The 22,740-nt window shown below is 47.4% G+C and overlaps 1 protein-coding gene across 50 annotated transcripts in view; it reads left to right on the forward strand.

Moving 5' to 3' along the window:
• ADGRF3 (adhesion G protein-coupled receptor F3) overlaps positions 1-22,740 on the forward strand; it is a 43,911-nt gene that overhangs the window by 16,757 nt on the left and 4,414 nt on the right. For 4 of the 50 annotated variants that reach the window (XM_077959877.1, XM_077959876.1, XM_077959874.1 and 1 more), the window contains 11 exons: positions 13,850-14,084; positions 14,184-14,285; positions 15,694-15,760; positions 16,200-16,343; positions 16,807-16,980; positions 17,516-17,734; positions 18,619-18,828; positions 19,339-19,482; positions 19,669-19,865; positions 20,119-20,298; positions 21,170-22,552. In XM_077959877.1, the coding sequence (XP_077816003.1) occupies positions 14,202-14,285; positions 15,694-15,760; positions 16,200-16,343; positions 16,807-16,980; positions 17,516-17,734; positions 18,619-18,828; positions 19,339-19,482; positions 19,669-19,865; positions 20,119-20,298; positions 21,170-22,552 (2,802 nt within the window). In that variant the 5' untranslated portion in view covers positions 13,850-14,084; positions 14,184-14,201. Of the gene's footprint in view, positions 1-963; positions 1,002-3,830; positions 3,972-8,316; positions 8,436-13,849; positions 14,085-14,160; positions 14,286-15,109; positions 15,428-15,693; positions 15,761-16,199; positions 16,344-16,806; positions 16,981-17,488; positions 17,735-18,435; positions 18,829-19,338; positions 19,483-19,668; positions 19,866-20,118; positions 20,299-21,169; positions 22,553-22,740 lie in introns of all 50 variants that reach the window. The other 46 variants (XM_077959895.1, XM_077959881.1, XM_077959880.1 and 43 more) reach the window with 30 other exon arrangements.

Below are 22,740 nucleotides of genomic sequence, written 5' to 3' on the forward strand. Positions count from 1 at the left end.
AAGCTCCGCCTCCCTGGTTCATGCCATTCTCCTGTCTCAGCCTCCCGAGTAGCTGGGACTACAGGCGCCCGCCACCACACCTGGCTAATTTCTTTGTATTTTTTTTAGTAGAGACGAGGTTTCACCGTGTCAGCCAGGATGGTCTCAATCTCCTGACCTCCTGATCCGCCAGCCTCGGCCTCCCAAAGTGCTGGGATTACAGGCTTGAGCCACCGCGCCCGGCCAGGTTTTTATTTTTTTATATATTTCACGTATAGCTGCAGCTCTTCACCATCCTGTTCCTTTTCTCCTGGGGTTAACCTCTTTTTTTAACTTGTTTGTCATTTACATTTATATTTTTTAACTGCTATTATGTGTGTTCATATATGGATTCAAAATAGTATTATTTTTGTGCTTGCGTGTGTATATGTGATTTACTTAAATGGCATCCCACTGTTTCTAACCTCTTAGGACATTTTTTGCACTCTACATTGTTTTGATATTGATGCATATAGCCCCAGTTCATTCATTTATGTTTCTGTATGGTAGTAGATTGCATACCTATCTACAGTTTATTTATCCATTCCACTACTGATGAGTGTTGGGTTATTTCCACTTCTGGAGTCATTCTTTAATACATTTATTTAAAAAAAAATTTTTTTTTTTTTGAGATGGAGTCTCACTCTGTCGCCCAGGCTGGAGTGCAGTAGCACAATCTTGGCTCACTGCAACCTCCACCTCCTGGGTTCAAGCGATTCTCCTGCCTCAGCCTCCTGAGTAGCTGGAATTACAGGGACGTGCCCCCACGCCCAGTTAATTTTTGTATTTTTAGTAGAGACAGGGTTTCACCATGTTGGCCAGGCTGGTCTCAAACTCCTGACCTCAGGTGATCTATCTACCTCGGCCTCCCAAAGTGCTGGGATTACAGGCATGAGCTACTGTGTTTGGCCTAAATTTATTTATTTATTTATTTTTAATTCACAGGTTCTCAAGAAAAAAAACAATCAGCGAATGATATTCAGGTTAAAAAAATCTTTGTATATTTCTTTTGTGTGTGTGTGAACAATGTGAATAGTTCTGGTTATTTGATCTTTAATAATAAGAACAAGAAATGTAACACTTTTTTTTTTTTTTTGAGACGGAGTCTCACTGTGTCGCCCAGGCTGGAGTGCAGTAGTGCAATCTCGGCTCACTGCAAGCTCTGCCTCCCAGGTTCGCCATTCTGCTGCCTCAGCCTCCCAAGTAGCTGGGACTACAGGCGCCCGCCACCATGCCTGGCTAATTTTTTTGTATTTTTAGTAAAGACGGAGTTTCACCGTGTTAGCCAGGATGGTCTAGATCTCCTGACCTAGTGATCTGCCCACCTCGGCCTCCCAAAGTGCTGGGATTACAGGCGTGAGCTACCGCGCCCAGCCGAAACATAACACTTTTTAAGTAAACAACTGATAGGCAAAGTATATACTTTGGTTCATTTCTTGATTAAAAAGGGAGCCATAAGTATTTTTGGTTTCTGATTGACAGATGTCTCAATTGTTTTAGTTTTTTTGACAAGCCTGCATTGCTTTGATAATCTAAAATCAAAGTTTGACTGAAAACTCCTATTTGTTGGAATTTATTTATTTATTTATTTATTTATTTATTTATTTATTTTTATTTTATTTTTGAGACATAGTCTCACTCTGTCCCCCAGGCTGGAGTACAGTGGCGCAATCTCAGCTCACTGCAACCTTCACCTTCCAGGTTCAAACGATTCTCCTCCCTCCCAAGTAGATGAGACTAAAGGTGCATGCCGCCATGCCTGGCTAATTTTTTATATTTTAATAGAGATGGGGTGTCATGGTGTTGCCCATGCTGGTCACGAACTCCTGAGCTCAGGCAGTCCACCCACCTCAGCCTCCCAAAGTGCTGGGATTATAGGGTTGAACCATTGTGCCTGGCCGGTGGGATTTATTCTTTAGTTCGGAGATAAAAGTCCAAACTGATCCTATCCCAGATTTAAGGAGAGAGGTTGGTACCCAATCTCATTTTTATATGGCCTAGGTATTGTATGATCAATTCTCTTATGTTCAGCAATTGTGACCCATCAAATAGCCTCCACTTACATCGTAATACCAACTGGACTCAAGGAGCCCATCTTGCTTTCTAATCAAAGGATATTTATAAGGGATTAACTTGAGTGTTCTAAGAAAAATGTGATACTGGAAATAATCTTGCTTACAATAAAACATGCTTTCCAAAGAGCACTGTGAATGGTTCTGGAGTAGAGGCAATAAGTCTAGGAAGTATTTCACTGGTTACAAATATTAAGGAGGTGGAAGATTTAGGGAAAACCTGGAAGGAAGTATTTTCCTAGGAGAGGAGGGAGTGTTAATGGATACCTGTGGTTCCTTAGGCATTCAAGTTTGAATTAACTTTCAGTTTATCTTGTTGGAGAAATAAATAAGCAAACAATACAGTTATAATACAACATTTAAAACTTTCTTAGTCTTTGAAGTTTGAGGGCTAGGCATGGAGGCTAGTGCCTATAATCCCAGCACTTTGGGAGGCTGAGGTGGGAGGATTGCTTGAGGCCAGGAGTTTCATAGTGAGATCCTGTCTCTGCAAAAACAAAAAATATTAACATAAAGTTTGAAAAAATATATATATATGTATGTATATATTTTTTGAGACAGACTCTCACTCTGTTGTCCAGGCTGGAGAGCAATGGCATGATCACGGCTCACTGCAGCCTTGACCTCCTGGGCTCAGGTGATCCTCCCACCTCAGCCTCCCAAGTAGCTGGGACTACAGGCGCACACCACTACACCCAGCTAGTTTTTCTATTTTTTGTAGAGATGGGGTTTCACCATGTTGCCCAGGCTGGTCTTGAACTTCTGAGCTTATGGGACCCACCCACCTTGCCTCCCAAAGTGCTGGAATTACAGGTGTGAGTCACCATGCCTGGCCTAATTTTGTATTCATCACTTTTTGTTTTGTGCTATTTCTTTTCAAGTAGTTGCTTTCTAGTTTGTTGGCTTCCCATCCTGCTTTCCAGTCTGGATAGCCTTTATAATCTAATTCCACTTCCATTTTTATTCACACCTCTGGCAGCAATGATCCCAAACTGCAGTACTGTAGTTCTCTGACCTCACAACAATCTGCATCATACCTGTGTACTTTGTTGTTGTGGTTCCCAGTGTCTAAAATGTCTGTCCCCTCATAAGGCAAACTCGTTTACCCAACTACTGAACAGATTTCTATTTTAACACATTCCAGTGTAGAAGTTTGGGGAATAAAAGAAGTTAGAGTTGAGATGTCAAAGATGCATTTTATCATCCCTAAAGAAACTTTCTAAATAAGTAGTAAAAATATGTGTAACTAAAAGCTAATGGGGGAGGAGTTCAAATGAGATAATTATAAAAAGAAATTAACTCAAAAGAGGGAAATAAGGGAGAAAAAAGGAGAAGAAAAAGTGGACTACATAGAAAACAGTAAGACAAGTTTAAACTTATCAGTAATTATAATTGACTATAAATAGCATAAATGATTTGATAAAGGTAAAGGTAGTCATAACTGATTAAAAGAATAAAAGTAAACCAAAATACATACTATTTATAACAGATATCTAAAAGTTTTTTGTTTGTTTCTTTTGTTTTGTTTTTGCCTTTTGTTTTTTGTGTTTTAGAGATTGGTCTCACTCTGCACCCAGGCAGGAGTACAGTGGTACAATCATAGCTCACCGCAGCTCACACTCTTGGGCTCAGGTGATTCTCCCACCTCAGCCTCCCAAGTAGCTGGGACTATGGGTACACACCACCGTGCTCGGCTCAGAATACACATACTTTGGTTTTTTTGTTTGTTTTTTTTTTGAGATGGAGTTTTGCTCTTTCACCCAGGCTGGAGTGAAGTGATGCGATCTCGGCTCACTGCAACCTCTGCCTCTGAGTTCAAACCATTCTCCTGACTCAGCCTCCCGAGTAGCTGGGATTACAGGTGCACACCACCATGCCCAGGTAATTTTTGTGTTTTTAGTAGAGACAAGGTTTCACCATGTTGGCCCGCCAGGCTCGTCTCAAACCCCTCCCCTCAGGTGATCCACCTGCCTTGGCCTCCTAAAGTGATTACAGCTGTGAGCCACCGCACCCGGCCACACATACTTTTTTATTACATACAGAGCACTTACAAAAGCTGACCATATGCTGGCCCATAAAACTAACCTCAAAAAATATTAAAGATTGATCATCGTAATGATTATCTTCTCTGACAAGAATGTAATCAAGCTAAAAGCAGGGACAAAAATATAACCAGATAATTTCTTTTGTTTAGAAATTAAGACATAACACTTCTAAGTAGCCAACAAAGAAGAAATCAAAAGGGAAATCAGAAAATATTTTGAATGAAATGATAATAAAAATACATACCAAAATTGTGAGATGCAGGGGCCCAGTTCTAGGAAAGATGGAGTAAACATCCTCCACCCTGTCTCTCCCACTGAGTGAAGCTATACACCTGGAAAGATTGCACAGAACTGATACTTGAGGACTCTAGAAAGTAAACAGTAGCAGGTGGACTGGGGAAGAAGTACAGAATTCAAAATACCACTGAACTGGTGGTGAGCTTCACATTTTTTCTTCAGGTATGCACTGGCCTGAACTCAAGGCAATCCCAAACCCATAAATGTGCAATTGCACAGATAGACAGAACTACAGAAGAAACCCCCTAGGTCTGGCTCAAGGAGAGGGAAGGAAGACCCTAACACTCAGAGAGAGTGGAGGAAATTCCACCTTTTTTTTTTTTCTTTTTTCTTTGTTCTTTCACACCCAGCCTCTAAACAATCGCATGGCAGCAGTGGCAGTGAGGATCTGCAGGAGCCTAGAACTCTGAGGGAGAGGAACTTCCTCTGATCAGAATGTATGGTGCTAAGAGGGCAAGGCAAACCTCCATTGCTTTTTCTCTCTGCTGCAAGGCCCCACCTGTGAACAGATACAGGAAGTGCATCGTAGAGCAGGGAAATAAAGCCCTGGATTTCTGGCCAGAGAACCAAAAAGAGGAGCCCCAGGGAACCAGAAAGTATCAGAATGACCAGAAAGGACAAGAAGATGACCCCATATCGTTTTATGAGCTCCTGGGATCACTTCCCAGTTGTACGTTGCATGGATCTGACCCTAAACCACAAACCACCAGCACAACTGCACCAAGAGATAGACCATCCATCACACAGGCTCCAGACCGGCCACTGGGTGGCACACGTCTGCAGAAGATCTGAATAGCACTGTAAAGGTTTTGAAATGAGAATTGATGTTGAAAGCACAGTCCACAGTAGGTTAATGAGAACTTGTGGTTGAACCAAGCCAGGTAGATTACCTACTAAAAAAGAAACATTAACACTTCCCACAGGTTTTAAACAAGATCCAGAGTCTCATAATATTCAAAATTTCCGGGATAAAACTCAAAATTAACTGGCATTTGAAGAACCTGGAAATCTCAACTCACATGGAAAAAAACAATCAACAGATACCAATTCTGAGATGACAAATATGTTGGAATTATCTAAAAAAGACATTAAAGTACCTATTACAAAAGTGCCATGAGTAAATGTGAACACTGTTTTAAAAACTAAAGAAAAGGAGAAAAGTCTCAAGGAGGAAATAGAAAATGTAAAGAACCAAATGGGAACTTTAGAACTGAAATATATAATAACCAAAAATGTAAAAGTTATTGCATGAGCTATGTATTAAATTACTACCATGGCTGCTATAACAAATAGCTACAAATGTAGTAACTTAAAGCAAAACAAATGTATTATGTAATGTGATGTGTTCTGAGAATGAGAAGTGTGAAATGAATCTTACAGAGGTAAAATCAAGATGTCAGCAGACCTGCATTTCTTCTGGAGACTGCAGGGAAGAATCCATTTCCTCGCTCTTTCCAACTTCTGGAGCCTGTCATCAATCCTTGCCCTTTCCTTTATCTTTGAAGTGCATCAGTTTCACTGAACACAGTGGCTCACACTTCTCATCCCAGAACTTTGGGAGACCAAAGCAGGAGGATCATTTGAGCCCAGGAGTTTGAGACCAGCCTGGGCAACATAGCAAGACCCCCCATCTCTACAAAAAATAAAAATAAAAGTTGGCCAAGCGTGATGACACACACCTGTGGTCCCAGCTACCCAGGAGGCTGAGGCTCACTTGAGCCCATGAGGTCAAGACTGCAGTGAGCCATGATTGTGCCACTGAACTCCAGCCTGGGCAACAGAGTGAGACCCTGTCTCAAAAAATAAATACATAAATAAAGTGCTGCATCAGTCCAACCTCTGCTTTTTTGTTTCTCACATTCCTGTCTCCCTTTTACAAGGACCTTGTGATTACATTGGGCCCACGCAGATTATCCGTGATAATCTCCTTCTCAATATTCATAATTTAATCACATCTGCAAAATTCCTTTTGACATATACATTTACATATCCAGAAGTTCTAGGGATTAGTACATGGACATCTTTGGGTGGTCATTATTCTGTCTATCCAGGCTTAACAGCAGAACAGAGATGACAGAGGAAAAAGTCAGTCAACTTGAAGATAGATCAGTAGAAATGATCCAATCTGAAAAACAGAAAAAAAGATTGAAAAACTGAACAGAATTAAGAAATGTGGCTGGGCGCGGTGGCTCACGCCTGTAATCCCAGCACTTTGGGAGGCCGAGGCGGGCGGATCACGAGGTCAGGAGATCGAGACCATCCTGGCTAACACGGTGAAACCCCGTCTCTACTAAAAATGCAAAAAATTAGCCGGGCGAGGCGGCGGGCGCCTGTAGTCCCAGCTACTCGGGAGGCTGAGGCAGGAGAATGGCGTGAACCCGGGAGGCGGAACTTGCAGTGAGCCGAGATCGCGCCATTGCACTCCAGCCTGGGCGACTAAGCGAGACTCTGTCTCAAAAAAAAAAAAAAAAAAAAAAAAAAGAAAGAAATGTGGCACATATACACCATGGAATACTATGCAGCCATAAAAAAGGATGAGTTCATGTCCTTTGTAGGAACATGGGTGCAGCTGGGAACCATCATTCTCAGCAAACTATCCCAAGAACAGAAAACCAAACACCGCATGTTCTCACTCGTAGGTGGGAATTGAACAATGAGAACACTTGGACACAGGAAGGGGAACATCACGCACTGGGGCCTGTCGTGGGGTGGGGGGAGGGATAGCATTAGGAGATATACCTAATGTAAATGACGAGTTAATGGGTGCAGCAAACCAACATGGCACATGTATACATATGTAACAAATCTGCACATTGTGCACATGTACCCTAGAACTTAAAGTATAATAATAAAAAAAAAAAAAGAAAAATTGAACAGAGCCACTGAGATCTGTGGATAAAATACTAAAAAGGCAGCCAGACGTGGTAGCTCATGCCTGTAATCCCAGCACTTTGGGAGGCAGATCATGAGGTCAGGAGATCGAGACCATCTTGGCTAACAGGGTGAAACCCCGTCTCTACTAAAAATACAAAAAAATGAGCCGGGTGTGGTGGCATGCGCCTGTAGTCCCAGCTATTGGGAGGCTGAGGCAGGAGAATCACTTGAACCTGGGAGGCGGAGGTTGCAGTGAGCAGAGATTGCACCACTGCACTCCAGCCTAGGCAACAGAAGGAGACTCCGTCTCAAAAAAAAAAAGAAAGAAAAAGCCTAATAGTTGAGTCATTAGAGCTCCAGAGAAGAGGAGAAATAATTCAGTGCAGAAAAACAATTTGAAATAGTGGCTGATGAAAGACATAAATCTACAGATGCAAAGGCTCACCAAATCCATAAAGGATAAGTCCGAAGAAAGCCCACCTTAAACACATCATAACTGCTAAAAACTAAAGTCAAAGAAAAAATCTTGAAAGCAGCCAAAGAAAAATGATACATTACTTATAGGGGATCAATGAGTTATATGGCTGTGGATTTTATTTTAGAAACCATGAAAACCGGAAAGAAATGGAACAACACTTTTAAATACTGCAAAGACCATATATTTTAACTCTATTTTATTGATGTGAAAACTGAGGTCTTGAAAGATGAAGTGGTTGTCTTGAATCACAAGGCTCATTAATCCCATTCCTAACCTCATGACCACTTTTCTACCATGCTGTGGTTTGAATGTGTCCCCCAAAGTTCATGTGTTGGAAACTTAATCCCTAATGCCACAGCATTGAGAGGTGGAGACCTTTAAGAGGTGATTAGGTTGTAAGGACTCTGAGTCCGTTTTGTGTTGCAATAACAGAATACCACAGACTGGCTAAATCCTGGCTTAAGGATTTGAAATTATTTTATCTTTAGAAGAAACAGTTCTTCTCCACTCTAATGTCCTGGTCTCTCCATAGGTTTATTCCTATATAAGGTCAACATGAAACTTTTGTGAAGTCCCCACATCCTGTAAGAATCAAAGAAAGCATCAGAAATTCCATGAGTTTCTTCAGCTTCTGCAAGTTGTGCTCTTGAGGTACATAGTTTTAATATAAACCCTGAAGCAGGGTTTTCTGAACAGTCCCAGAGAGCAAATATGGGATCTCATTCTAAGGTCCAGAGTTAGATACTTAAATTATAGATCTAAGGCTGCCATTATTCCTTCTGAATAACTTCATACCATTTCTTTTAACATTTTAATGTCAGAAATACGTTTTTTCCTATAAAGACATATATAATGCGTCCAGCTTTTTGTTAAAATACCTCTTCTTGTCAAATATTTCACAGGTCAGTAATTTTATGGCATCAAACAATTTTGAACATACTCTTTCTATATTAGAGTTTTCTGCGTCAGCCGAGGGTTAGCTGACTCGCCGTTACTGGAATTGTGCTGCAGCTGGGTGAACAGCTGTGTATTTCCCCTTCTTTCTACACATGTCCCATGATGTGGCCGCCGCCACTGGCCACAGCTTGGTAGCACCCAGCAGAAATCCTATATCGCATAGTAGGTGCCATGACCTCTGAACCCAAATCGTATTTGTGCAAATACACCAAGATCCCAGTCAGAATGGCTGTTACTAAAAAGCCAAAAATTAACAGATGCTGGCGAGGTTGTGGAGAAAAAGGAACGCTTATACACTGTTGGCGGGAGTGTAAATTAAATTCAGCCATTGTGGAAGACAGTGGCAATTCCTGAAAGACCTAAAGACAGAAATACCATTCTACCCAGCAATCCCATTACTGGGTCTACACCCAACGGTATATAAATCATTCTTTTATAAAAACACATGCATGTGGATATTCACTGAAGCACTGTTCATAGTAGCAAAAACATGGAATCAACCTAAATGCCCATCGATGATAGACTGGATAAAGAAAATGTGGTACATATATACCATGGAATACTATGCAGCCATAAGAAAGAATGAGATCATGTCTTTTGCAGGGACATGGATGGAGCTGGAGGCCATTATCCTTAGCAAACTAACACAGGAACAGAAAACCAAATACCACATATTTTCACTTGTAAGTGGGAGCGAAATGATGAAAACACATGGACACATAGAGGGGAACAACACACACTGGGGCCTTTCAGAAGGTGGAGGGAGAGGATCAGGAAAATAACTAAATGGGTACTAGGCTTAATAACTGGGTGGTGAAATAATCTGTACAACAAACCCCCATGACTCAAGTTTACCTATGTAACAAACCTTCACTTGTACCCCAGAACCTAAAAGTTAGAAAAAATACACCAAGATTCAATGTCTAGTTCATAGAGGTAACTAATATGCAGCAACCCCAGCAGTTACTTTCTCTCTTTCTTTCTTTCTTTCTTTTTTTTTTTTTTTTTTTTTGAGACAGGGTCTGGCTCTGTTGCCCAGGCTGGAGCGCAGTGGCACAATCACAGCTCATTATGGCTCTGACCTTCTGGGCTCAGGTGATCGTCCCACCTTAGCCTCCCATGTAGCTGGGACTACAAGCATGTGCCACCACACCCAGCTAATTTTTCGTAGAGATGAAGTTTTGCCATATTGAGGTTTTGTCATGTTGCCCAGGCTGGCCTTGAACTCCTGGACCTTAAGCAATCCACCCGCCTCAGCCTCCCAAAGTGCCAGGATTACAGGCACGAGTCACCACACCTGGCCCCAGCAATTACTTTCTATAAGAAGTAATGGAGGCCGGGCGCGGTGACTCATGCCTGAATCCTAGCACTTTGGGAGGCCGAGGCAGGTGGATCTCTTGAGGCCAGGAGTTTGAGACCCGCCTGGCCAACATGGTGAAACTCCATCTCTACTAAAAATATAAAATTATCCCAGTGTGGTGATGGGCGCCCGTAATCCCAGCTACTTGGGAGGCTGAGGCAGGAGAATCACTTAAACCTGGGAGGTGGAGGTTGTAGTGAGCCAAGATTGTACCATTGTACTCCACCCTGGGCAATAGAGTGAGACTCTCTCTCAAAAAAAAAAAAAAAAAAATGGAGGCCAGGTCCAGTGGTGGCTCACGCCTGTAATCCCAACTACTTGGGCAGGCTGAGGTGGGAGAATCACTTTGGTCCAGGACTTTGAGGCCAGCCTGAACAACATAACAGGACCCTGTCTTTAAAAAATAAAAATGAAGTAAGGGAGCACTGCTTACCAGCAGCCTTCACAATCCGTGTTTAGAGGTGTCCAGGAAGCAACCTAGGAGCTCAGAAAAGCTGCCAGCAGTTAAAAACTGATTAGTTTCCAAAAATCAGTATGTATATTGGAGGGACAAAGGACAATCACCTTGTGGTTCACTTTGGACTTGGGAGTACATAGGTGGCAGCAATAAGTCCCTGTTGGTTTGAACTCCACTCTGCCTAAGACCTGATTCAGCCTGTGGGTGCTTCCTGACTCCCCATGAAACTGATCAGTCCATAAGACTAAGATTTATATATATACATATTTTATTTATATATATATATATATATATATATATATATATATATATATATATATATATAAAATAGAGAGGGAGAGAGAGAGGGTGTCTCACTCTGTTGCCCAGGCTGGAGTGCAGTGGTGCCATCTCGGCTCACTGCAACCTCCACTTCCTGGGTTCAAGCAATTCTCATGCCTCAGTCTCCCGAGTAGCTGGGATTACAGGTGCCCACCACCACCCCTGGCTAATTTTTTTTGTATTTTTAGTAGAGACAGGTTTTCACCATGTTGGCCAGGCTGGTCCTGAACTCCTGACCTCAGGTGATCCGCCTGCCTCGGCCTCCCAAAGTGCTGGGATTACAGGTGTGAGCCGCCGCACCCGGCCTCTGTTAGCTTTCTCATGTCCCCGGAGTTACTTGTTCCTTCAGTGTTCATGCTGATGGATGAACAGCTTTCCCTCCACTGGAGGCCGTCCTTGCCTCTCCTAACTGGGGGCTGCCATGGCTCAGTCTCCCCTCGGCACTGAAGCAGCCACTCTTCTGGGTCTCAGTCCACCTCTCACTTGTGTAGTTCCTGGTCCTCAACAGACCCTGTGGAGCATGATGCTGTTGATGTCCCACATCCTCTTGGCCCATCTGAGACTGCCCATAGCTGTAACAGACAGCACCCAGCATGCTAATAGCATCCTACCTCCAGCACCTGTGTTTTCCCTGTCACTTCTCTCTCTGGTTCTCAAACCAGATTCTCCACCATTTTCATGTTTTCTGAAATCCGCTATTTACAAGAGTGATTGCTCCCATGCATGTATTTGCTCTGTGTGTCTGCTCTTCCATTAGCAGCAAAACTGGCAAGGGGGGATTGGAGGTGGAGGTGGAGGTGGAAATGCAATGGGGCTATATTTCTACCATAGGTACTTCGTACTTTGTGTGTGTGTTTAAATCAACTTTTTTTTATTTAAAAAAAAAATGCCTATGATTAGAAAAACTATATATGAAACAGCACACAGACCCATCCAGACCCTTAATCCCTTTCCCCAGGAGCAACAACTATTGCCAGATTTCTGATGTATTCTTCCAGAAATATTCTAGGGATATACAAGTACAAGCATCTTTTCGTCTTTTTTTTTTTTTTTTTTCCTTTTTGTGGAGAACGGGGTCTCGTTATATTACCCAGGCAGGTCTCGAACTCCTGGGCTCAAGCTATCCTCCCGCCTCTGCCTCCCTGAGAGCTGGGATTACAGGCGTGAGCCACCGCGCCCGGCATCTTAAATAGATTCATTTTGTTTACATACATGGGAGCATAATACACATAACATATATTTAAACTTCACTAACTATATTGGAGATCACTCCAAAATACAGCTACTTCACTTTTCCCACACAACTTTAGTAATGTATTGTTTGGAAATCCCAAGATTTATATAAGCTCTCCCTTTTTAATAGACATTTTGGTTGTTTAATCAACTCATTTGCTGTCACAAACAATTCTGCCTTGAATATTCTTATGTACATGTTTTTACACACATGTACAAGTATACTTAATATAATTAATATTTTCTCTTTTGATAATTAGCAGGTGAGAAATAGTATCTTGTTTGATTTGTATTTCTGATGCATGAAGTTAGAGGTTTGTATATGTTTATCAAACTGCTTCTTTTTTATTTTTATTTTTTTGAGATGGAGTTTCACTCTTGTTGCCCAGGTTGGAGTGCAATGGTGCAATTTTAGCTCACTGCAACCTCCTCCTCACAGGTTCAAGCAATTCTCCTGCTTCAGCCTCCTAAGTAGCAGGGATTACAGGCATGCGCCACCAAGCCTGGCTGATTTTGTATTTTTAGTTGAGACAGGGTTTCACCATGTTGGGCAGGCTGGTCTCGAACTCCTGACCTCAGGTGATCCACTCACCTCGGCCTCCCAAAGGGCTGGGATTATAGGTGTGAGCCACCCTGCCTGGCCATTATCAAACTATTTCTATTCCTTCTTCAATGAATTGTCTGTTCCTACCTTTTGCCTATTTCTATCTTAGGGATACGAAAACTAGAAGAAAGTTCCTTTGTTGAGAAAATTATTCTTTTTAGGCCAAACTTAAAAGTTTTTAGACAGTCACATTTATTTCCTTTTTGACTTCTCAGTTTTATGTATTGTTTAAAAAACCTTCCTCTGTTTAAAATTATTTTATGAAATAACTTGATAATGTTTTCTAGTATTTTCTCAGATTCTTTTTTACATTTAAGGCTTTAGGCCAGTGCAGTGGTGCACACATGTAATCTCAACTACTTGGGAGGTTACGGTGGGAGGATAGCTTGAGCCCAAGAGTTTGAGGCTATGGTGAGCTATGATCATGAGCTTTGATCATACTACTGCACTCTAGCCTGGGCAACAGAAGAAGGCCTTGTTTATAAAAGAAAGAAAAAGAGTGAGAGTGACAGTGAGCAAGAGAGAGAAAGAAGGAAAGAGAGAGAGAAAGGAAGGAAAGAGCAAGGAAAGAAAGAAAAGAAAAAGAGAAAGAAAGAGAAAGAAAAGAAAAGAAAAAGGAGGGAGAGAAGGAAAGAAGGAAGAGAGAGAGAGGGATGGATGGAGGGAGGGAGGGAGAGAAAAAGAAAGAAAGAAGGGAGGGAAGGAAGGAAAGAAGGGAGGGAGGGAGGGAGGGAGGGAGGGACAGACAGACTGGTCACGGACCTGTCCGACTGTGATCAGAGCCAGTCCTCTCCGCCACCACTCCCTCGCTGCGCCTGCCCTCTCCTCTCCGGGTCCTGGGTTTCCACCTCATTCCCAGCTCCCATCTCCTCCCCCTCCCTCCTCCTCCTGTCCATCCACTCACCCCCTGCTCTGATCACAGTCGGACAGGTCCGTGACCAGTCCTTCCCTGCCTGCCCCATCCCCCTATCTTCTAGCTTTGGCAGATGGCCCAAGGGACAGACAAGGAAGGAAGGGAGGGAGGGAGGATTCTAGTCTATCTGGAAATTATTTTAGGGTAAAAATCAGCTCTCATATTTTTATCTTTTCTTTATTTTTCATTTCTAACCTTGACTCTTTGATCAATGATCCAGCTTTTGAGGAGTTCAGAACAATCCAGATTTCCCAGGTCCTTGGGAACATGACTGAACCTGGCTTATTGACACGTTGCTGGTTGTGACTTCAAAACCCTAAGACTCTGAGCTTTTGGTCCAGAGCCCAAGAGGAGCCTCGGCACCATTCTCACTGGGGGCATGTGGGCTCCAGGTGGCCCCCACGGCGACCTGGATTCCCATTTGACTCAGAGTCACAGGCTGTAGCGCTTCCTCTGTAAGTTCAGCCCTGGCTCCCTCCCCTCTTCCCTCCCATCCCATCTGCATACTGCCCTGCCAGCTCTTCCTTGCAGAAATTTGCATCATGGGCTTGTAGGGACTGCTTCACTGAGCCATGGTCTGTTCGGCTGCCCCTCTGCTGCTCCTGGCCACAACTCTTCCCCTGCTGGGGTCACCAGTTGCCCAAGCATCCCAACCTGTAAGTGAAACCGGGGTGAGACCCAGGGGAGGTCTGCAGAGGCGACAATGGGGACCTCTGGTTGGGAGAGACGAGGCGTGGAATGAAAGGATAGGTAGTGGGGAAAGAGCTGAGGGGAGAGGAAGTAATGTATAAGGAAAGTGGATGCTTTGTTATGAGATCTCTGAGAACACAATTTTATTTTCCTGGGTGTGGGGGATAGCTCTTGTTTCCTTATTTGAGTCCCTGTAAACTCCTATGATACCTGCTGTACTTTGGATAAAGGCTCGTCCAGTCAAGCTGGCCATTTAAAAAGAAAAAGAAAAACTTTGCAGATTTGGGAACTAGTGGCTTAGAGGATGGGAGAGAATCTGAGGAAAGACATCAGAGTCTAGAGGGTGCTTTTCCATCTGTGTTCTCCTCACGGACAGCTATATCTCTGCCTATGTCTACATCTATATACCACTAAGCCTAAATCTATCTGTATTGCTAAATCTAAATCTGTCTTTATGTAAATATATATCTGTATCTGTATCTAAATCTATCTATATCTATACCTTTTTTAAGACATGCTCTCACCATGTTGCCCAGGCTGGACTTGAACTCCTGGGCTCAAGTGATCCTCCCACCTCAGCCTCCCAAGTAGCTGGGACTGAAGGCACGTGCCATTGTGACCAGCTTATACTCATGTCTTATCCATATTCGTATCTGTGTCAAAATCTGGTTTTGGGTAGATACCCACACGCACACGCAGGTGCATATAGACAGGGCTCAGGTCTGTGACACTGTGAGCCCCTCCATATTTCCTGGAGGAAGGGCTGCCTGGTTCTGTCTCCTTGGCCCAGCTCCTTCCTCACCTCCCTACCAGACAGACCCTTCCCTGCCTGCCCCATCCCCCTATCCTCTAGCTTTGGCCGATGGCCCAAGGGACAGACAATGTGGGTCCAGACCTCCACCGTCACCCTGTCAGAGGAGGAGTTGGTGAGGAAATAATGTACAGGAACCAAAGACAAAGGAAAGAGGCTGCCTTCTTCTCACCCTGCTGTCAAATCCTACAGAAGGAATAAACTCCCCAAGCGCCTGGGCCCCAGCCAACTCTGTCCAGCTCCACTGCTGGAGCTCCAGACCCAGCCATTTCAATTAGCCTAGAGGCCCAGGGACAGGTAAATGCAGGAAGGAATTAAACAAAGCATGTTGACTTCCCAGGGCGTTCCTGGTTCCTGGTCTTGGGTGGGATAGCAGGGTTCCTGGGGTTGCATCCCTGGCACCCACTAAGAGAAGCCTGCTTTCCCTTCCTGATGTGTACCCTTGATTCCTGGCAAAAAGAAGAGCTGGTTGAGACTGAGTTGTGCTGGCTGAGACTAGTCGGGCTGGCCCCTGGGGTGCCTTTGGAAGGGACTTGAGGTCTCTCCTCTGTGTTCTATTCCAGGGACAGAGTCAGGCTGGAGGGGAATCTGGATCTGGGCAGCTCCTGGACCAACAGAATGGAGCAGGAGGTGAGTGAATGGACAGGAGGAGGAGGGAGGGGGAGGAGATAGGGGCTGGGAATGAGGTGGAAACCCAGGACCCGGAGAGGAGAGGGCAGGCGCAGCGAGGGAGTGGTGGCAGAGAGAGAGGACTGGCTCTGATCACAGTCGGACAGGTCATTGACCAGTTCTCTAGCAGCGAGGCCTGGAGATGAACTCATTGTCTTTGGAGCCTCATCCATAAAATAGGTGTTGCTGGATGGATGACGTGAAGCTATGTATCTGAAGCCACCGTGCCTAGGGGAGGACTTGTTCCCTTCCTGAGCCCTGTCTATATGCATCTGGACAGCCTGTGGGAGGGGGTCGGCTCTGCATTCCTGGGACTGGCCAGCTAGATGAGAGACTCCAGAGGGGACCGGCTTGTGGCCTCGCTGCCTGTCCTCTCCAGCTGTCCCCTCTGCTCCTGTAGAATCAGCGCTGGTCTCCGTCTATGTACACCTGGACTTTTCAGATAAGACCTGGCCCCATGAAGTCTCCAGGACCCTGACTCTCCCTGCTGCCTCAGCTTCCTCTTCCCCAAGGCCTCTTCTCACTGGCCTCAGACTCACAACAGGTACCACTTGCATGGGAAGGGGGCTGAGAGCGAATGAACAGGGGCTCCCGGGCCTCCTGCAGCCAACTTGCCTGAGATGCTGTGAGTCCCTCTATATTTCCCGGAGGAAGGGCTGCCTGGTTCTGTCTCTTGGCCCAGCTCCTTCCTCCCCTCCCTACCAGACAGACCCTTCCCTGCCTGCCCCATCCCCTATCTTCTAACTTTGACTGATGGCCCAAGGGACAGACAATGTGGGCACAGACCTCCACCTTCACCTGTTCCCTGGCCCCTGAGACATCTGCTGCTTCAAGCGCTGACTGAGGAGGCAGTCCTGATGCATGTGCCTGACTGAGGCACCTGTAGCTTGGAGATTGGTCCAGATACCCAGCCCTAAAGCCTCTCAGGCATCAGGCAGGTGTTCACCCTGCCCACCTAGCTTCCTCAGACAGCCTGCCCGCCCCCTCTTCCCTTCTCTCTGTCACAGAGTGTAATGTCAACCACGAGGGGAATTTCTATTGTGCTTGCCTCTCTGGCTACCAGTGGAACACCAGCATCTGCCTCCATTACCCTCCTTGTCAAAGCCCCCAGAACCACCAGCCTTGTGGCTGCCTTGTCTTCAGCCATCCTGAACCCGGGTACTGCCAGTTGCTGCCACCTGGTGAGGAAGGTTGGGAACTTGGAAACCAATGACCTTAAGTGAAATGAATGCTCTCAGTGTGTTTTTCCTCTCTGAACCTGTAGTTTGGCCAGCTGGTCCAAGCACAGCTGCTCCTCTGGGTGGGAGAAAAAGCCAGCCATCACAGCAGATCACAGGCCCTGAGCTTGGAACCTGAGTAGGGAGACTAATGAGGGGGGCCCCAGAGACATAAGGACAAGGAGAGAACGTGCTGGAGTAACCCTGCTTTTTACCCTAGGAGGCAGGAAGCAGTTCCAGCAGCCCCAAGATGCCTGGAGGAGGGAGAGGCATAGACCAAAAAGGTTCTCTCTTTGGTTTCCAATAACAGATAGAGTCTTCCAGGCTGGATTGCAGCAGCCACATTCAGATGCCCATCCAGGGACAAAAAGAAAAATTTAAAAAGCTAGGGAGGGAGTGTGGAGGAATGGGCTCCAGAGTCGGGGGGAGCGATTGCTCAGCTGCATCTGAGGGCCATGAGTACCTCCTCCAGGGTCCCCTGTCACCTGCCTCCCTGCAGTCCCCGGGACCCTCAGCCTGAACTCCCAGCTGCAGATGCCTGGTGACACACTGAGCCTGACTCTTCTGCTGAGCCAGGAGGCCACCGACCTGAGCTGGTTCCTGAGGCACCCAGGGAGCCCCAGTCCCATCCTCCTGCAGCCAGGGACACAGGTGTCTGTGACTTCCAGCCACGGCCAGGCTGCCCTCAGTGTCTCCAACATGTCCCATCACTGGGCAGGTAGCCAGTCTGTCCTCTCCTTGCCTCCTTTCTCCTTCCTCTTACTTCCCTTCTTCCTCCTCTTCCTTCGCTGCTTTCCTTCACCTCTTCTTCCCACGCCTCCCTCCCCCCTCCTTCCTTCTTTTCTTTCCACTTCTTTCTCACCCTTTTCATCTTTCCACTTACCCATTCTGGGGAAACAAAGGCTAAGAGGTCCCTTGGTGTGAAAAATTGCAATGTGGAAAATTCTAAAAATGGCCAGCTGTTTTCACTGTGGTCTGGGACTTCTGAGACCCTTTTCAGGGTTTACAAAGTCACAACTATTGTCCTAATATGCTAAGATGTCATTTACCCCTTTCACTCCCACTCCCTCAGGTGTAGACAGTGGCCCTTTCCAGAGGTTACAGGGCCATCATAAGATTGAATGCAAAAGCAGATGGGAGAACCCAGACATGGGCGAGATTTGCAAACATGTAAAAAAAAAATCACTTGTCTAATTATGTTTTGGAAAATGTAGTTACTTTTCATAAAAATGTTTCTGTTAACAAAAATACTACAATGTGGAGAATGCGGAGGATATAGTGTCAATGTCTGCTGAGAACAGATCCATGCTTTTCAAGATGCTAAAATGGCAGGGGTGGTGCAGGAAGGGCATCTGCTCTAGGGAGAGCATGAAATTCATGGGCATGGGCTGATAAAAAGAGATCTCTTCTACCTCCTAGAAATCCTTCTTGGGGACAGGGAACACCCACCAAAGGGGCCATCCTGGGACCTTGCTTGCTGGGGTTAAGCACTGGGTGGCAGGCAGAGGACGGGAGCAAGGCTGTGGCTTGGAAAGTAGCAGCGATTCTGTGGTGCAGCAGGGCCCAGAGGAGCCACGTAGCGCAGCAGACACGTGTCTGCAGGTGAGTACATGAGCTGCTTTGAGGCCCAGGGCTTCAAGTGGAACCTGCACGAGGTGGTGAGGGTGCCCTTGAAGGCGACAGATGTGGCTCGACTTCCAGACCAGCTGTCCATCTCCCGTGCCACCTCCCCTGGCTTCCAGCTGAGCTGCTGCATCCCCAGCACAAACCTGGCCTACACCGTGACCTGGAGCCCTGGAGAGGGCAGCAAAGGTATGAGAAGGGGCCAGCAGTCAGGGGTCAGAGGGACCAGGGGGCAGCTAGTCTCCTCCAGGCAACTGAGTCTTTAGCTCATGAGAAACAGAGGCCACAGTTCAACCAGAGAGTGGGGTCCAAAGCCCACACTGCTTTCTACCCCATCAGAGCCTTGCCACGTCTATTGCCATAACATAACCGCATGTGTAGAGGAAACTTTTGCAAAATGCTGTTATCTACACAATCTCATTTAACTCTATGGAATTCATTTGATGATAGTCCCCATTTTACAAATGTGGAAATGGTGGAAACTGAGTCCTAGAGCTTGTTAGAGACCCCACAGTCCCCTCCAGCAAAATCCAAGCTCTCTTCCTCTGCCCAAGTGGAGCCCACACATCATTTGGCTCTTCCCCACAGCTTCCTCTGTTTCTGAATTGCTAGAAAGACTGAAACAGCATGTCAGAGCCTGCTGGGTTCCAGGCCTGTCCCTGGCCCAATGACAGTTCCCTTCTTTCGTTTTGCCCTCAGCCTCCTCCTTCAACGAGTCAGGCTCTCAGTGCTTTGTGTTGGCTGTTCAGCACTGCCCAATGACTGACACCGTGTACACTTGTGACCTGCAGAGCCCTGGCCTGGCTCCACTCAGGGTCCCCATCTCCATCACCATCATCCAGGGTACGTAGGGCTTGGGGTCCAGTGGGCGGGTCTCAGCTGCTTGCCTTGGGAGCATGGGCTCTCTTGCATGGCGCATCCCTGCCCTGGGCAACAGGACCAGGCTTCGGGGCCCGCACATGCTTCTGCCCAAGAAGAGGCTCCGGTGAGGCTGTGATTGCTGAGTACCCCCTGCTTGTCATTCTTCAGATGGGGACATCACCTGCCCTGAGGACACCTCAGTGCTTACCTGGAATGTCACCAAGGCTGGCCACGTGGCACAGGCCCCATGTCCTGAGAGCAAGAGGGGCATAGTGAGGAGGTTTTGTGCAGCTGACGGAGTCTGGGGGCCTGTCCACAGCAGCTGCACAGATGCGAGGCTCCTGGCCTTGTTCACTAGAGCCAAGGTGAAGCTTCCACCCTGCTGCCCACATGCCCCTCCACAGCCCACCCCAGCCTCTCTAGGACCCAGCTTGCAGACCCTCTTCCCCGAGGCCCAACCCACAAGCTGCTCAGCTTCTCTGAACTGGAGCCCTAGCAGAGCCAGGAAGTAGGTGTGGGAGGGCTCAAGGGGGCCAGCAATCTCCATGGGGCTGGGATGCTCTTCTCAAACCATCATTCTACTACGTGTCCCGCTTCCTGCTGTCTTGTCTGTCTCAGCTGCTGCAGGCAGGCCAGGGCAGTCCTGCTGAGGAGGTACCACAGATCCTGGCGCAGCTGCCAGGGCAGGCGGCAGAGGCAAGTTCACCCTCCGACTTACTGACCCTGCTGAGCACCATGAAATACCTGGCCAAGGCGGTGGCAAAGGCCAGAATACAGCTTGACCGCAGCGCCCTGAAGGTGAGATCTCTGAGCCACAGTGGTTGCCAGCTGGGCAGTCAGGGGGTGAAGACTCCCCATCTGTGGGCACTTCTGTCCCTCTGACATCACCATGGGCTGTCAGGCAGCAGACCTTTCCAGAGTCCAGGGTCCTGCTCCTGGTCCATTTCTTCTCTCAGACACCAGCCTCTGAGGCTGCAGAATGGAGAAGGCCTGGCGCTGGGAGCACATGGGGGCTGGAGGCAGGAAAGGGTGTGGAGACAGGAGGCCCGAGGCGTGTGTGCGCAAGCAGGCGTGTGGCTATGACACAGACAGGAAGTTTCCATGAAGACACTAAAGTGTGCTTGGCTTTGCTGGGCTCACCTAAATCGGCTCTCAGTATGGGCATCCATTGGTGACCCATGAGCTGCAGCCAAAAGTGTAACAAAGGGCAATGACATTACACACCGTTCATGCCTGGGAATACATAGCATATGTGAATGCACAGACATGCGTGTGGCCGTCACCTCCAGGACACGGTGCCCTCTATCACTGCTGGTCACCATTCCTAGCTTTGCAGACCTGGAGGTGCCAAAGAATGGGAGAAGTCCCTTCTGAGAACCTGGGTGGCCCCAAGGGATGGAGGGGGAAGAAGGCTTTTCAGCAGAGGGACTGGGTGCAGGTCAGGGGACATATCCTTAAAGATGCCCCAAGGTGGTTGGCCGAACAGCTCCCCGTTCTTCCCGTCTAGAAAGTCTCCCTTCACAGGCCTGTCTTCCTCTCCCTTTTCTCTCCAACCTTGGGTCACACCCTGGACTGGGAAGGGAAGGTGTGGGGCTGTAGTTCTCACTGCCCCCGGCTCAGTCCTGTGGGCACCAGCAGACGGGGCTCATCTTTCTGTTGGGTGCTGCAGAATCTCCTGATTGCCACAGACAAGGTCCTAGATATGGACACCAGGTCTCTGTGGACCCTGGCCCAAGCCCGGAAGCCCTGGGCAGGCTCAACTCTCCTGCTGGCTGTGGAGACCCTGGCATGCAGCCTGTGCCCACAGGACCACCCCTTCACCTTCAGCTTGCCCAATGTGCTGCTGCAGAGCCAGCTGTTTGGACCCACGTTTCCTGCTGACTACAGCATCTCCTTCCCTACTCGGCCCCCACTGCAGGCTCAGATTCCCAGGCACTCACTGGCCCCACTGGTCCGTAATGGAACTGAAATAAGTATTACTAGCCTGGTGTTGCAAAAACTGGACCACCTTCTGCCTTCAAACTATGGACAAGGGCTGGGGGATTCCCTCTATGCCACTCCTGGCCTGGTCCTTGTCATTTCCATCATGGCAGGCGACCAGGCCTTCAGCCAGGGCGAGGTCATCATGGATTTTGGGAACACGGATGGTTCCCCTCACTGTGTCTTCTGGGATCACAGCCTTTTCCAGGGCAGGGGGGGTTGGTCCAAAGAAGGGTGCCAGGCACAGGCGGCCAGTGGCAGCCCCACTGCTCGGTGCCTCTGCCAGCACCTCACTGCCTTCTCCGTCCTCATGTCCCCACACACTGTTCCGGAAGAACCCGCTCTGGCGCTGCTGACTCAAGTGGGCTTGGGAGCTTCCATACTGGCGCTGCTTGTGTGCCTGGGTGTGTACAGGCTGGTCTGGAGAGTCGTGGTGCGGAACAAGGTCTCCTATTTCCGCCACGCCGCCCTGCTCAGCATGGTGCTCTGCTTGCTGGCCGCAGACACTTGCTTCCTAGGCGCCCCCTTCCTCCCTCCAGGGCCCCGAAGCCCGCTCTGCCTGGCTGCCACCTTCCTCTGTCATTTCCTCTACCTGGCCACCTTTTTCTGGATGCTGGCGCAGGCCCTGGTGTTGGCCCACCAGCTGCTCTTTGTCTTTCACCAGCTGCCGAAGCACCGAGTTCTCCCCTTGATGGTGCTTCTGGGCTACCTGTGCCCACTGGGGTTGGCGGGTGTCACCCTGGGGCTCTACCTACCTCAAGGGCAATACCTGAGGGAGGGGGAATGCTGGTTGGATGGGAAGGGAGGGGCGTTATACACCTTCGTGGGGCCAGTGCTGGCTATTGTAGGTGTGAATGGGCTGGTACTAGCCATGGCCATGCTGAAGTTGCTGAGACCTTCGCTGTCAGAGGGACCCCCAGCGGAGAAGCGCCAAGCTCTGCTGGGGGTGATCAAAGCCCTGCTCATTCTCACACCCATCTTTGGCCTCACCTGGGGGCTGGGCCTGGCCACTCTGTTAGAGGAAGTCTCCGTGGTCCCTCATTACATCTTCACCATTCTCAACACCCTCCAGGTAGGTGATAGGGGGTGGCTGTGCTTTTTGCCCTTTTAGATGGTCTAAGTCACTGCCGATCTCTTCTCTAGGAGGTATCAAGGCGTAGCAGAAGAAACATAGATTCAGGAATTTTGGAAGGCTTAGGAGTGGATCCCAGTTCCTCCACTGAGTAGCTGGATAACTTCAGACAAATTATATAACCTCTC

This window comes from Macaca mulatta, chromosome 13, assembly GCF_049350105.2.
Source record: "Macaca mulatta isolate MMU2019108-1 chromosome 13, T2T-MMU8v2.0, whole genome shotgun sequence".
Classification (NCBI taxonomy): domain Eukaryota; kingdom Metazoa; phylum Chordata; class Mammalia; order Primates; family Cercopithecidae; genus Macaca; species Macaca mulatta.